Source organism: Cajanus cajan, chromosome 5 (assembly GCF_000230855.2).
Source record: "Cajanus cajan strain Asha chromosome 5, NIPB_CcT2T_4, whole genome shotgun sequence".
Lineage (NCBI taxonomy): Eukaryota > Viridiplantae > Streptophyta > Magnoliopsida > Fabales > Fabaceae > Cajanus > Cajanus cajan.
The window spans coordinates 10,832,132-10,846,845 of record NC_138521.1 but is presented as its reverse complement, the minus strand read 5'-3'; the positions used below and the strand labels follow the sequence as shown (position 1 = coordinate 10,846,845).

The 14,714-nt window shown below is 35.0% G+C and overlaps 1 protein-coding gene across 4 annotated transcripts; it reads left to right on the top strand.

Annotated features, from left to right (window-relative positions):
- Positions 1 to 5,444: 5,444 nt before the first annotated feature.
- Positions 5,445 to 7,869, top strand: LOC145957721 (uncharacterized). Of its 4 annotated transcripts, XM_083074137.1 has the most exons (5): positions 5,445 to 5,988; positions 6,073 to 6,194; positions 6,264 to 6,365; positions 6,439 to 6,510; positions 6,586 to 7,869. In XM_083074137.1, exons 1-5 carry the CDS (start codon positions 5,595 to 5,597, stop codon positions 6,604 to 6,606), a joined length of 711 nt encoding a protein of 236 aa, XP_082930263.1. In that variant the 5' UTR covers positions 5,445 to 5,594; the 3' UTR covers positions 6,607 to 7,869. The 4 variants fall into 4 exon arrangements, with proteins under 4 accessions (XP_082930263.1, XP_082930262.1, XP_082930261.1 ...); XM_083074136.1 differs by having other exon boundaries at positions 6,073 to 6,365; XM_083074135.1 differs by having other exon boundaries at positions 5,445 to 6,194.
- Positions 7,870 to 14,714: the final 6,845 nt, after the last annotated feature.

The following is a 14,714-nucleotide window of genomic DNA, read 5'->3' as shown; positions in this document are numbered from 1 at the left end:
GTTCTTCTTTTCTTCCCATTTATGTCTGCATAAAGTCCTTAACTGACACGGTCCAAGCACATATATCTGTGTCACCTTCATTCATCACATCTTGCACCCTCTACAATATAATAGGCAGTGGTTGACCATAATGGATAGCAATCCACATGTTCGGTTGGAGCTGGAATCTGGAGTGTTTTAATAATATAGGAGGCTAAAGGCCATTGCTGTCGGGAATAAGGTAAAAGATCATATGAATATGTACCCTATTTGCAAAACATAGACAAAAAAAGTGTAGGAAATTAAAATAATTTAACAAGCTGCATGTGACATTGGTTAAACTCATCACATTAGAACTACAAGGAGTCATGGACATAAGTTACGGAATTAAACCCTTTTAAAATGGTTCTAATTTGTAACAAAGTGTTTTCTACATAAGAAATTAAAATATTTTAACAGCATTCATTCCAAATTTTTCATGTTCTCCAGATAGGATGCTTTGTATATACTTTATTTTACTTCCCATTATAAATCCCCATTTTTGTATGCTTCGTGGCCATGGTGTTCTTCCAAATCATCATCCTATAAGAGGTGTTTGCTAGAATTCTAGTATATTCAAGTGTCATTTTTCTCTCTGAAGAATATGCTTATGCCTTGAAATTTTGTACTTAAATATGGCTAAAGTTCAAAAGGAATTAAAATATAAAAAAAAAAAAGAGATTTTTCTTTATATGCAAATGCGCTTTCCAACTATTTTATCCTAACCAAAGATTGGAGGATAAATAGTGGGGAGTCAAAAGTTGGTTGCTGAGACAAAGTATAGAATATATTTTCTCACTCATGGGTGAGCTTTAATTGTCACTCAACACTAATAAGACCAGTGATACACCAATCAGGATCCCCCACGGTAACACGTGGCGATTAATTAAAACAAAAGACAAACAAGTTTTCTCCATCATCATTTGTAGCTTTCACGTGGCTAGAACTCACTTTAATGTGATTAGAAGAGAAAAAGTGTATGAATCCAGTGCAAAAAAGCAGTTTGGTGGTGGATCTCACAATGAAAGAACATAGTGGTGCATTTGTTTAGCAGTGGCATTCTTCCAAATTAAGGGTGAAAAAAAAAAACTGATTAAAGGGTAACCTGTTGCTACAAGCAAGGTTCAGAGAAGAGATGAATTCATAATAGATATATACTACAAAACACTTTATCTTACATTTACCAGAGATTGATTTCACCACTTGTACATGTGACCTCCTAGTCGCCGAACAACAATTCTAATCATTACACCAAAGCTTCCATTCAAGAACAAAAAAGTTAATTAATTTATATATTTTCTAAAATGAAATGAAATTGCAGCTGTTGAATTATATTTATTGTATTAAATATTTATATATATCATCAAATATTTCACATCGATCAATGATATAATTATAATAAAATAGGATTATTTTTATTTCATTAATTAATTTTATAAGTTTGAGTTAAATCAAAAATTTATATTTTGAATATGGTTTTGAAACTTATTTTAGTAATTATCGTTGGATTCATCAGATCATCTACTGTTATACTGTTATTGAATCTTATAATATGTTTAGTCCTTTTGTTAGAATGTACTAGTTATTTTCATTTTACAAGATGATTTTATACAAGTTGAGTTAAATTTAAAATTCAATTTTGTTAAGATATAGGACGAATTTATTCAAGATTAAGATGTTTTGCGAATGAATTTAAAATAAGTGTACGAGGTAGTGACCCCATATTGTGTAGGGGCAAGGCAAAAAGTTACATTTCCCGTTAAACTTCAATACTTTATGTCAAATAGATGAACATTATGAGCAATCTTGTTGTGATGTTCTCCAGATATTATTCTATGTACTTTCTAGCAACTTCTTTGCTAGTTTGCTTTAGGAGATTGGATTTACCATGTTTGTCGCGGCTAATCAATGGGGAGGTAAATACAAAAGCAACGCTATGATGAGACTGTTGTTATAATATCCCAGGTCAATTCCAAATCAATGTTAAAAAGAGGACAGAAAATAGAAAATAAAAGGAGAGAAAACATTGCATATGCACCAACATGATAGCAAAAACTAAAGGTTTCACACGTCACGAATCATGATGTATATATAACATTCTCGTGCAATAACTCTCATTTATCATTTTTAGCCTTGCAATTTCCTAACTAATGATCATTTGCCCAAAGATATAATTAATGGGTTGTTTTGCATAGAAATATTTTTGAAGAGATGCATAATATTTTATTGGGTACACGAAGAATCACATATATTTTTATAGAGGGTGAATTTGTTTATTTTATGAGTAAGTCTACATATATTCATTTTGTTCAATAATTCATGTTCTACATCAAATTTCAATGATCCAACCGTTGAATTTAAAGTTCTTAATGCATAGATCAAGTCTGTAAATTTTTAGAAAATTTGAAAATCGTTTGATACTTTATTTCATTAATTCAAATTGATGAATAATCATAAAATTATTTTATACATTGATTTGAATTAATGAAACAAAGTATCAAATGATTTTTAATTTTTTTAAAAATTTGTAGATTTGATCTATGCATTAAGAGTTTTAAATTCAACGGTTGGATCATTGAAATTTGATGTAGAATATGAGTTATTTAACGGAGTAAATCTAAGTAAATTTACCCATAGAGTAAATATATCCCTTCTCATTTCTCTATATCATCAAGATATTATTCACCTTAAACATAAATTTTCTTGAATTTGTTTTTATTATCATCTAGAAAGTTCAAAACTTTGTGTGGACTTATAAATTTATATTTCTCCTTTTTTTTTTTTTTAAAGATGTGAGACATTATTTATATTCTCCGATATTTACACATGACTCACATTAATATAATATTCACTTTGTACTTAAAGTCTTATAAATTTATTTTTGGTTATTACCTCAAAAAGTCTTTTACTCATAGAAACTTTGTAAAACCTGTATCTTTCCTCTATTTCTTAGAATGTTGGACTTCAATAGTATTCCAACAATAATAAAAATTAAATTTAGTAAAAACATTAAATAAGAATTAATGTTAGTCAATATAATTACAAGCAACCACTTTCTAATTAACATACTAGAATTAAAAAAAAAAAAATGATATGCCTACTTATATTATTTTTTAAAAAAGAAATATATATTCCATATACGGCTCTTCTTCAAAATAAAATGAAATTTGAGATTTTGATTATGCACCCTCTATCCTCATGCTAATTGCATTTTGGTTAATGTGGTTATAAACGTGAGTCCACAATATAGTTATTGATTATTTACTTATTATTTTGGTTACAAAAATATTTAAATCAATGAACCTATCTTTCTCGAAGAAAATTGAGCCAAGTATTTGTATAGAAAATCCCTGATCGTAGTCGTTTATGCTGTTAATGAAGCTCAATTGTTTTCCATGTCATAGTATTTAATATATTCATTCCACTTTACAGTTGTTTCTATTGGCCACTCTCTTTATAAAGTAACGAGCAAAATTGATCAAGTACATATTCCAATCTTATATTATCATTTAAATAAGAAACATTCATGAAAAAATAATTTTGTATAGTTAGAACACATTAAATGTTATGGCATAAAAGAAAAAGAATTCACTCTAAATGGAAATATATAATTATTTTTTTACGTATAAGAATCCAACATGGTACAAAGAAAATTTATAACACATATATTTTATGTTGTATATTTTGAGATATTTCAAAATATTAATTTATTCATGAAATTATTTTGAATTTAAATTTAAATTTAAAATAATTATTTTATTAAGTACTAGTATTAAAACCTAATTAATATCAGTTTTAATGAGATATAATAACTTGATTGTTGTAATTTTAATTAATTTTAATGGTCAAACATTTTAAAATTAATTGGTGTTATTTATCGTTATTAATTATAACTACAAAATTACCTAGTAATATTTCCTTCTCTAGTATCTTTTTTCTGGATTAAGAACTTGTTACTTATGTATCCCCAATCTACTATTGGAAAGATTCTGTTATGTGTGGGAATTTGCGAATAAGTCCTTTAAGATAATTGCATGCCTCAGGAGTTTAGGTCAGTTCGTGTTCTCAACATCCATAAACAACAATTTAAATGACTTATAATTGTCCTTGAAAATTCTTGATGAATGTGAGAATTGAGCATGAGGCTACGAAAGAGAACATGACATGTGCACATTATTGTGGCTGTCACATTTAAAAGAGAACAAGGTATCAATTAACATGTGATTAATTGTATTTTGTTAGCATCTTGGAATCAGATGCTGAGAACATTTTGTTCAACCAACTAATTAAGTTAGATTTCTTGACACAGATATATAACTATGTGATATGCATATCAAAAGTCCTAATTTTTTTATATTTTAAAAAAATTTAAAGTATCAATTACTTTCTTTTTTATATAATTCTCAATGAATATTTCATTAATATGGGGTCCATAGTTTCTTACCAACGAGCACATTACTTCCACACGGTAGACAAGGGCTTTTTGACCTCAGTAAATTAAAAAAAAAATAAAAATACATGAAATAAATTTAAAAAAAAACTAATTACCGAAATAGGTGATTTTGGACAGGTAAGCATACACGTGGCACTGAAAACGCCTGGGGGGTAGGCGTTTTTTAGAAAACGCCTCCACCCCAGGCGCCATATATGCAGATGTGGCACGGTGAAGAGAAAACGCTGGGGGGGGAGGCGTGTTGTACACGTGGCAGAAGATTGTTGATGGCGCCTCCCCCCCAGGCGCCATGTAAGCTGACTGTAAAAAGAAAACGCTGGGGGAGGAGGCGTGTTGTACACGTGGCAGAAGATTGTTGATGGCGCCTCCCCCCCAGGCGCCATGTGAACCTGATGTGCACACACTGAAAGCGCCTCCCCCCCAGGCGTTTTGCCATGTCTGGGTGCGCACCTCAGTACAAATTTACAAAAACGCCTGAGGGTCAGGCGCTAACAAATTAGTTAAATGTATTGGGTTGCACAAGATTCATTTGTTCGGTGTGTGGTCCAACGTATTTTTTATTTGGTGGTCCAGGTGCTTCAAGTAAGTAAGAGTTTTTAAATATTTGTAAATTTAAAATTTAAATTTTATATGTTCTATGTATGTATCATTGTTAGGTTTGTATAGTAGAGTGGTATAAAAATTAAAAGATAATTTTTTTTTTAGTTTGAAGTTGAAAACGAGAATAAACATGTGGAACGGGTCGTTCTGAGAAAGCACGTATTCAGAACGGGCCGTTCCTGTTTGTAACGAATGGTTGGTAAGATTTGGTTTGGAACGGCCCGTTCTCTTTTTAGAACAGGGCGTTCTGAATGAAAATTTTACCTGTAATTAGTTCCCTCAGAACGGGCCGTTGTGAATTCAGAACGGGCCGTTGTGAATTCAGAACGGGCCGTTGTGAATTCAGAACGGGCCGTTCCAGTGGCCCAATTAAAATTTTTTTAAATGAAAAAGCTATTTAATTTGTTTTTTATAATTGAATATATGTATTTATTGCAATGTTAAAAGTTGTGATATTATATTGAATATTTGAAACCGGGACAACATAAGAGTAATATTTAATTTGATTTGTATTTGATTAGGAATGTCTCGTAGAGGTATTGATTACGTACCTGATAGTGATGAAGAAGTAGACATTGTTCCATCAAATGAATTATGGACAGATGAACAATTTTTGGCGTCAATGAGAAGTGCAATGGTAGCAAGACAGGCTGAAGAGGCTCGAGAACAGGAGCCATTGTCTCCGTTGTCACCCCCTACACCAAAACTTGGGGATGATGACGAAGAGACATCGAGTACACGTGACATTGGTCGTGTTATTCCTGGACCAGCTGGTTTGGTCCAAGCTACAATGAGGAACAAGGAAGCTGAAAATTCGTTGCCAACACAAGAGTTTTTGGCTGATCTTAATGGACCTACGATGTTGGTGTTCAACTCTAACCCGTGGCGCTATGCTATGCATTATGTGAAATCTAGAGGTTTGTTTAGCATATTAAGTTTGATGTGTGTAAATTTAATGATGCAAATAATGTTAACTATAATTTGTATTTTTTTAACAATAGGTCTACCTGAAGTGACTTCATTGATTAATATCGACCACAATTTACAAAGAGTCCCAACAGTTGTTGCTTTTGTGGAGTCTATGACCCCAACTGGACAGGGAAATTATACTATTAATTTAAAGGTATGGTTAGTGAATTTGTTATACATTAAAAGAAAATATTTTGTAATTAATTGTAAATATTTATTTCAGGACCCAACTGCAACGATTGGTGCAAGCTTACATTACAAAGTTAAGCAACACCGACAATATGGGGAAGACATTGTTGTGGGGTGTGTGTTAATTCTGAAACAGGTAAAATTTGTTGTATAAAATGAAATTATATGTTATTTATGTGTTGAATTGAATTTGTTTGTTTTTTGTTTAGGTTGTCGTGTTTGCCCCCAGGCGTTTCCGTGATCCTTACTTCCTCAATATAACTAAAAATAATATAAAACGGGTGAGTAGTATTAGTTAAATAAAATTTATTTTGTAAGTAATATTGTTTAACAAATGTATGTTAAATTTTTTTCAGGTTATTCCGAAGGATATTTGATTTGATGACAAAAAGTATTTGTAATTTAGTTTTAGGTTTATTGTTAATTCGAATGCTTGTAATGTATTGTGAATTGCAATATTTAAATTTGGATAATATTGTTATTAAATATTCGTGAAAAAATAATTTTTTTATTAAATATTTATTGTGCATTTTAGTTATATGTATTTGTTGTTGTTGTTTTATAATTTTGTAATGAAAAAAAAAATTGTTAAATTATGCACTTCATATTATTTTATTATTTTAGTTAGGGTCCATCTGCCTATAAATATAAGTGTGTGTGTGTGTGTTTATTATGTTCAGACACTTTCTCTTCAACTTAAGATAGAAATATTGTAGTAGTGAGTTCGAAGAATGGGTTCAGCAACAGTGTTTGCTCTTGTGTTTCAAAATGTTCAGATATTTCAAACTCAGTACGGTCTTGATTATGCCATACAAATGCCATCTAGCGGGAGAGTTATCAAACTTAACGAAGACATGACACTTGTTGATTTGTTGAATGAGGTACATAGGAGGTTGATCAAAGGGGATAGCAAACGCATAAGTCAAGTTCATTATCGTTGTCCAGTTAGATATGTAGATGGAGGAAAGCAATATACTCCATATCCTTTAACCTGTGATGAAGATGTGACATTCATGTTTCACAAATTTGCAGAAGACCCGAATGAATTACTACTTAATTTGTTTGTTACTTTTGAAGATCTGGAGCCTCAACAATTGCAGATGTGGAACATGGTCAATTCATTTGAAAGACAACTAAACTTCATGTAGGGTTTAGGGTTGAGGATTTTCTTGTTTATATCGTTGTTTATTTTGTAAACAGTCAATGTTTACTTTGTTAACTTCATGTATTTGTTGTCGTTGTTGTTAAACAATAGTTAAGTGTTTGTTGAAGTTTAAAAGTATTGTCTTAATTTGAATGTAGTAGTAAAGTGTTGAAGTATTAATAATATTTACGTTTGTGATTAACAAATGTGATAATATATTGGTTACAATGAAAAATAAAATTTGAAAATGTAAAGTATAAAGTAGGTTAAACGAATTTCGCTGATTGCAATGACAAAATCGACGGTGTAGATCATCTTAAATTTAAATTCAGTGTTCATTGGTCAGATTTTTTGTCTCCTAGTAGCAGGGGAAAAGAACGGCTCTGATCGCACCGACAAATTAAACGGTGTAGATCATCTTGATTTTAAATTCGTCACTATTGATGGGTTAGATGTGTTGTCTCCTAGTAGCAGGGGAAACGGATGGCCCTGATCGCACCGACAGAATCAACGGTGTAGATCATATCGAATTTAAATCCGTTACTGTTCATGCGTCAGATGTGTTGTCTCCTAGTAGCAGGGGAAATGAACGGCTCTGATCGCACCGACAGAATCAACGGTGTAGATCATCTCGAATTTAAATCCGTTACTGTTCATGCGTCAGATGTGTTGTCTCCTAGTAGCAGGGGAAATGAACGGCTCTGATCGCAACAACAGAATCAACGGTGTAGATCATCTCGAATTTAAATCCGTCACTGTTCATGCGTCAGATGTGTTGTCTCCTAGTAGCAGGGGAAATGAACAGCTCTGATCGCAACAACAGAATCAACGGTGTAGATCATCTCGAATTTAAATCCGTCACTGTTCATGCGTCAGATGTGTTGTCTTCTAGTAGCAGGGGAAAAGAACGGTCATGATCGCACCGACAGAATCAACGGTCTAGATCATGTATTTTTCAAATCTGTCACTGTTCATGGGTCAGATGTGTTGTCTCCTAGTAGCAGGGGAAACGGACGGTCGTGATCGCACCGACAGAATCAACGGTGTAGATCATCTCGAATTTAAATCTGTCACTGTTCATGGGTCAGATGTGTTGTCTCCTAGTAGTTCGGGAAACGGACGGCCATGATCGCACCAACAGAATCAACGATCTAGATCATCTTGAAAGTAAATCTGTCACAGTTCATGGGTCAGATGTGTTGTCTCCTAGTAGCAGGGGAAACGAACGGTCCTGATCGCACCCACATAATCAACGGTGTAGATCATGTATTTTGTAGACAAATGCACTGTTCATGGGTCTATAAATATACGAATGCCATTGAAAATATTTCACCATCCAACTTTTCTGCCTTTAGTTTCTTTTGTTATCTGATTTGTTGCATAGCTGCTGTGTTTGTTATTTAGTATCTGTTAAATTTTGTTTAAATCATGTCTTTCATTTGTGTAGTGTATTACAATGGTACAATTAACCAAACTGCTGAGGGTTGTTCATTTGTGGGTAGTCATAAAACAATACGTATTAGTCGTGGTATTGATGTTGAATATTTAAAGAATAAAATTCATGGAAAGTTACATCTTAATGCTAATCAAATTATCTCCAACATACAATGTAGATATTTACGTTGTCTTGATCCTGTATCATATGAAAGTGTTGATGTATGTGATGATGAAGATCTTGAGTGTATGTTTGATAGCTTTGAGAGACAATATAAAATGAATATGATTGAATTGTATGTTCATGTAGATGTGGTTGTGTCATCTTCAATTCATGTTAATGAAACTAAGGCAACCACTAGTCATCATGAATTTGAACAAACAACATCTTATCCGGTAACTAACATCCCTAATTTACAACCCATAAATGTTCCAATCTCACCACCAATAAATCATCCTGACTCAAACATTGATTTTGAGACAAACTTGAGTGACGATGATATCAATCTGGGACAAGGTGATGAAGCCGACGATTTGAATTCATCTGATACAGAGGATGAAGAAGATGTCAATGCAAACAACAATGTCAGCGTGCAATCACCATATGAAGTTGAACCTCCCCAGCCAACTGAATCAGGTTTATTTCAAGTTCTATTAGTTTGATAAATAATATCGATATTGAGTTAACAATTTTTTCCCATGTAGGACCTTCAAATAATCCATTTTGGACAGAAACTCCACATTACAGTTATATTGACTGGAATCATCCAGATCAAGAGAGTTGGTATCGTGGTTTAGATGTCCCTAATTCTTGGAGAGTTGGCGACGAGCTATATATCGGCCTTCGTTTTCACACAAAAAATGATGTACAGATGGCTGTTAAACATTATTCTATGAATGCACATCAAACTTTTGTTGTTGTTGAGTCTGGCCAAAGGGTTTTCTCTGTCAAATGCCCTAATAGCAATGAAGGTTGTCCTTGGAAACTAAGGGCAATTATGTCTAGTAAATTGAACAACAAATGGGTCATCAAGAAATGGGGCGGGACACACACATGTATTAACCCCATGCTATCTCAAGATCACAACAAATTGGACTCTGAGTTCATATGTTGTTGTATATTAGGTTAGTGCATATTTAACTATGGAGTTAAAACTTATCATATGACTTTTTCTAACATGGTTATCATTTATTTGTAGGTATGGTTAGGGAAGATGCTTCCATTTCGATTTGTCTAATTCAAGAAAGAATTAGTAGACAATTCAACTATAAGGTGTCGTATCGGAAGGCATGGAAAGCCAAACAAAAGGCAATTGAGAGGGTTTATGGTGACTGGAGTGACTCATATGATCTTTTACCAAGGTGGTTGGACAGGATGGTTGAATGTTGTCCTGGGTCTGTGTATAAACTTGAAACCACTGAGTACGTGTCAAACAATATAGTGGATCCAAATTTCCGTCAATTTCGTCGAGTCTTTTGGACATTTAAACCAGCATGTGATGCCTTCAACTACACTAAACCCATTATACAAATAGATGGGACATTTTTGTATGGAAAGTACCGAGGCACACTACTAATCGCTACGACACAAGATGGAAATGCTCGTGTGTTACCACTTGCATTTGCAATAGTAGAAGGAGAAACACTAAGCGATTGGTCATGGTTTTTGTCTAACATTCGTCGGTATGTTACCAGAAAACAAGGTATTTGTTTAATAAATGATCGACACCAAAGCATAAAGTCAACAGTGGCAAATGCCCAAGGGTGGCAACCACCTCAAGCATATCATGTATATTGCATTCGACACATCGCTAGCAACTTCAACCACCGATTCAAGAATACTAAACTTAAAGAAGAATTGATTAACATAGGTACTAAACGCTTTATTATTTTTTATATGGTGTCATGTTTACTTTAATTTTATAAATATTAATACATTTTCTTCTTATATGGCAGGGTATACAACCAACAAGCATAGATTTGAAAGAAGGTTGGAAAGGTTCCGTGAGGTCAGCCCTGAAATTTGTCGTTGGATTGATGGCATTTCCCTTGAAAAATGGGCAATCGCACACGATGAAGAAGGACGTCGATATGGACACATGACAACAAATTTTTCCGAGGCAGTCAACAAAGTCCTTAAGGGTGCACGAAACTTGCCTATAACTGCGCTAGTTAAATGCACGTATGCTAGGTTGGTGGAGTATTTTATTCAAAGGTTAGGTCAGGCAAACGCTGACCTTGCTCTGGGTAAACGTTACTGTCAGAAGTTAATGGATGCTATGGAAACAAATCAACAAGAAGCAACCTCTCATTTCATTCGCAGGTATGATTATGAGTCTACAAGATTTGAAGTTGAAGAAATCTTCAATGCAGTCACACAACGAGGTGGGAAGGTTTTCAATGTTTTTTTAAATGAAAGAAAATGTGAGTGTGGTGCTTTTCAGGCGTATAGATATCCATGTTCACATGCAATAGCAGCCTGTGCACACGTTCGTATAGATCCATTAACTTTTGTTGATGCCGCATACACTAACGAATACATCAAAGCGGCATATTCAGGTCAATGGTTCCCACTTGGAAGTGAAGAAAATATTCAACCTACTAATGGACCTCGTATAGTTCCAGATGAGACAATGATACGTACAAAGGGACGCCCAAAATCCACGCGCATTAGAAATGAAATGGATTGGACTGAATCCCAAAGGAGGCAACGATGTGGACATTGTAGGCGTGAAGGGCATAATAGAACCAATTGCCCTGTGCTGGCTGAAGATGTATTCAATAACGCATAACAAGTTTGTATGTTGCAGTGTATTTAAAGAATAAAATTCCTCCATAGTTATATCATATGTCAATTCTAGTTTAATTAAATTGTTCAGTTATACAATAAAATAATTACAACAAAGTTTACAGTAACTATTAAAACAAATACAAATTACTTCTTCAACGTATTCTCGTCTTTCTGGAGCGTGTAACCAGCGTGGTCCGGTGGCATATCAACTGTCAAAAAAATTTAATATTAGTAAAGTTAACATTTAGGTAAATAATTAAATATCAAACAATGAATTAAGTTTAAGTACTAACAACTTATTATTCAAATTACCTATTCGTTTCTCCTCATGTGCTGCTCATGGGGACTTAGGATACATTGCCGTTGTCTATGGCGAGCACCACGATCTGGGTTCCTCCGAACTAACTCATCACCATCTCCCTCAGGGCTTCCAGCTTCCGCTGCTAATGCTGTATTCAAATCATGCCCTAAACCTGGATGATGGGAAGACGAACCCCCACCATAAAATCCTCCTCCCATAAATGACGGCTGTCCAAATCGATAATCTGGATAATTCATCATAGGTGCTGATGGAGAGATCATGTGTGGAACATATGGAGAAGGTGTAAACTGGAACATACTACTAGCCGACATACTCGGGACATGACCCATCGACTCCGATGCTGGAAAATTACCTGCACCAGACATTCCTGCTGTGTCAAACCCAAAAGATGTGTCCTGTGCAGTACCATACACATATTGTGTCACATCTGCATCCGGGGTCCATGTACTCGGATAATATGTCCCAGTTGGTGGCTCAGTCGGAGGAACTAGTATTTGTAAACCCTGGTGTTCAACTCGCCTTCGCCGACGACTTAGTCCCTTTCCTTCTCGTCGACCCGCCCCAATGTGCTCCACCTGAACTTCGTCTGCTTGTGGTAATGCTGCAGCTGCAGCCGGTGTAAAAGGAAAACTGACCCTGCTCACCTCGTCTCGCAACTGCAAGCAGTGACCGATGCTCTCATGCATCGTGGAAAAATCAAAGGCATCCCTATGTTCTTCACTAGTGCGATGATACATGTGTTCTAGAACATCGGTCTACAAATAACATAACAAATATCATTAGTACACTAAATTTAAAAATATGTCACAAGTAATTATTTAAAAACATGCGTACATTTGTACTCACCACATATCCTTCCTTTGCAGTAGAAGGAGAAATCCATCGCCTTGTATGTTTCCTATACCACACCATGTATTCTGAACTATAGCTCAAGTGTGGTGTATCACACGCAGGTTGTGTCCATACACGATGATGACGTGACTGCCACTCCTGCACAAATTGAACGTGCATGCGTGACCAGTCCGTGTTATCCTTGCCTCTCAACGAAAGATCATGCAATTTCTCCGGATGAATAGGAGGCGCAGGAATGTGTTGGACCATCCCAAATTGTTGCATTACACGATCTGCATAATGATATTCGACGATGTGGAAATTAATCAACGGGACTGTTGACCTCCATACATGTGAGTCCTCCAAACAGTAAGGAGGTAATGTAGGTAGTAACTCCAAGTATGGTTGCCATACAAACTGCAAAATAACCAATCAATTAAGTACTTACGAATTATCATTTATAATCACAATTTTTTTATCAAAATCTTCAATATAATATTCTAATAAAATACTTACATCCTCTCTTTTTAAACGGTCAAAATAGTCTCTATACGTCACAATTTTTTCTTTTGTTTCCTCTCTAGGTTTATGCAAGGCATTATTCCACCTATTATAAAAACAAAAAAACCATCAAATCTTCAACTTCCAAATTAATTCTAAATATATTTATTCTAAAATCGATCACAAGTAATATAGTTACTAACCTTGCCCCTAGAGGAACATGAAATGTAGATAAAGGTGGATGAGGTGGTGCAATAAATGGAAACCGATACCATGCCCATAATTGCAGTAAAATACCTGACCCAGCAATTTCCTTGTGATCATAATTCGTCGCCACACACAACTCCCTGTACAAATTTGCCAGGACGCATGACCCCCAACTCATTTGACCACAAACATCTAGGTCTTCGAGGAAACTCAAGTATCTGAGGGATACAAACGCGCTAGAGTGATCAGTTAATAAATATCCCCCGATCATGCGTAAAATGAACGCTCTAGTATAGCGTTCCAACTGTTCCTGACTATGTATATGCTCAGAAACATCCGAAAACTGCTGGTCAATCCACCTCATCCTCAATCTACCCCCAACAAGCATTGCCTCAGGTGGTGTCATCCCAAGAAGGCGCTGCACAAGAACTCCCCAATCCATACTTGCGTATCCAGTAATGGGTGCCCCAGAGATCTTCAACCCAAGTAAAATTGCAACATCCTCCAACGTGATAGTACACTCGCCGAAGGACATGTGAAACGTGTGGGTCTCTGGTCTCCATCGCTCAACTAACGCAGATATTAAATGATTATCCACAGGAAAGTAACTAATCTGCGCCATCCCCAGAAATCCAGCCCTCTGTAAAAGATCCTGAACAGCAGCTGGAATGACACCACCACGCAACTCTGATTGTTTTGCACTCCTAACCTTCAGAACCCTATCCTCAGCTCCATTCCATATATGCTCAGATATATGAAATGGTTGAAGCCTTAATAATGAATCATCCATAGGTCCTGCATGAATAATCTGTCTAGACATCCTAATATAATTCAACAAACAAACAAATTAAATTAACTCAAACAACAATTTATTTCTAAATTTTATAAAACCCTAAATACCTAATTTAAACCCTCATAATAATTCAACATTTTAATTTGAAATCATTCATTACTGCAATGAGAACGGGCCGTTCTGGTTTCAGAACGGGCCGTTCTCATTGCACAAAAAGTGTATAAATTTGGGTTTCGGAACGGGCCGTTCCGAAAACAGAACGGGCCGTTCTGAACCCATCCATATTTCACTAAATGAAACAACGAGAACGGCCCCACAACGGCCCGTTCTACTTTCACAATGGCCCGTTCTAAAAGTAGAACCGGTCGTTCTGAAAGTAGAACGGGTCGTTCTGATTTCACAACTGCCCGTTCCACATCCAAAATAACACCCATTTACTTTATCCAGAACGGCCCGTTCCAA

What these genes read in the sequence shown, in the direction of transcription:
- LOC145957721 (XM_083074134.1), top strand. Translation starts at nt 5,595, where the DNA reads ATGTCTCGTAGAGGTATTGATTACGTACCTGATAGTGATGAAGAAGTA. An exon ending in GTGTGTTAATTCTGAAACAG is followed by an intron (nt 6,366 to 6,438) that starts GTAAAATTTGTT and finishes TTTTTTGTTTAG; the next exon opens with GTTGTCGTGTTTGCCCCCAG. An exon ending in CTAAAAATAATATAAAACGG is followed by an intron (nt 6,511 to 6,585) that starts GTGAGTAGTATT and finishes AATTTTTTTCAG; the next exon opens with GTTATTCCGAAGGATATTTG.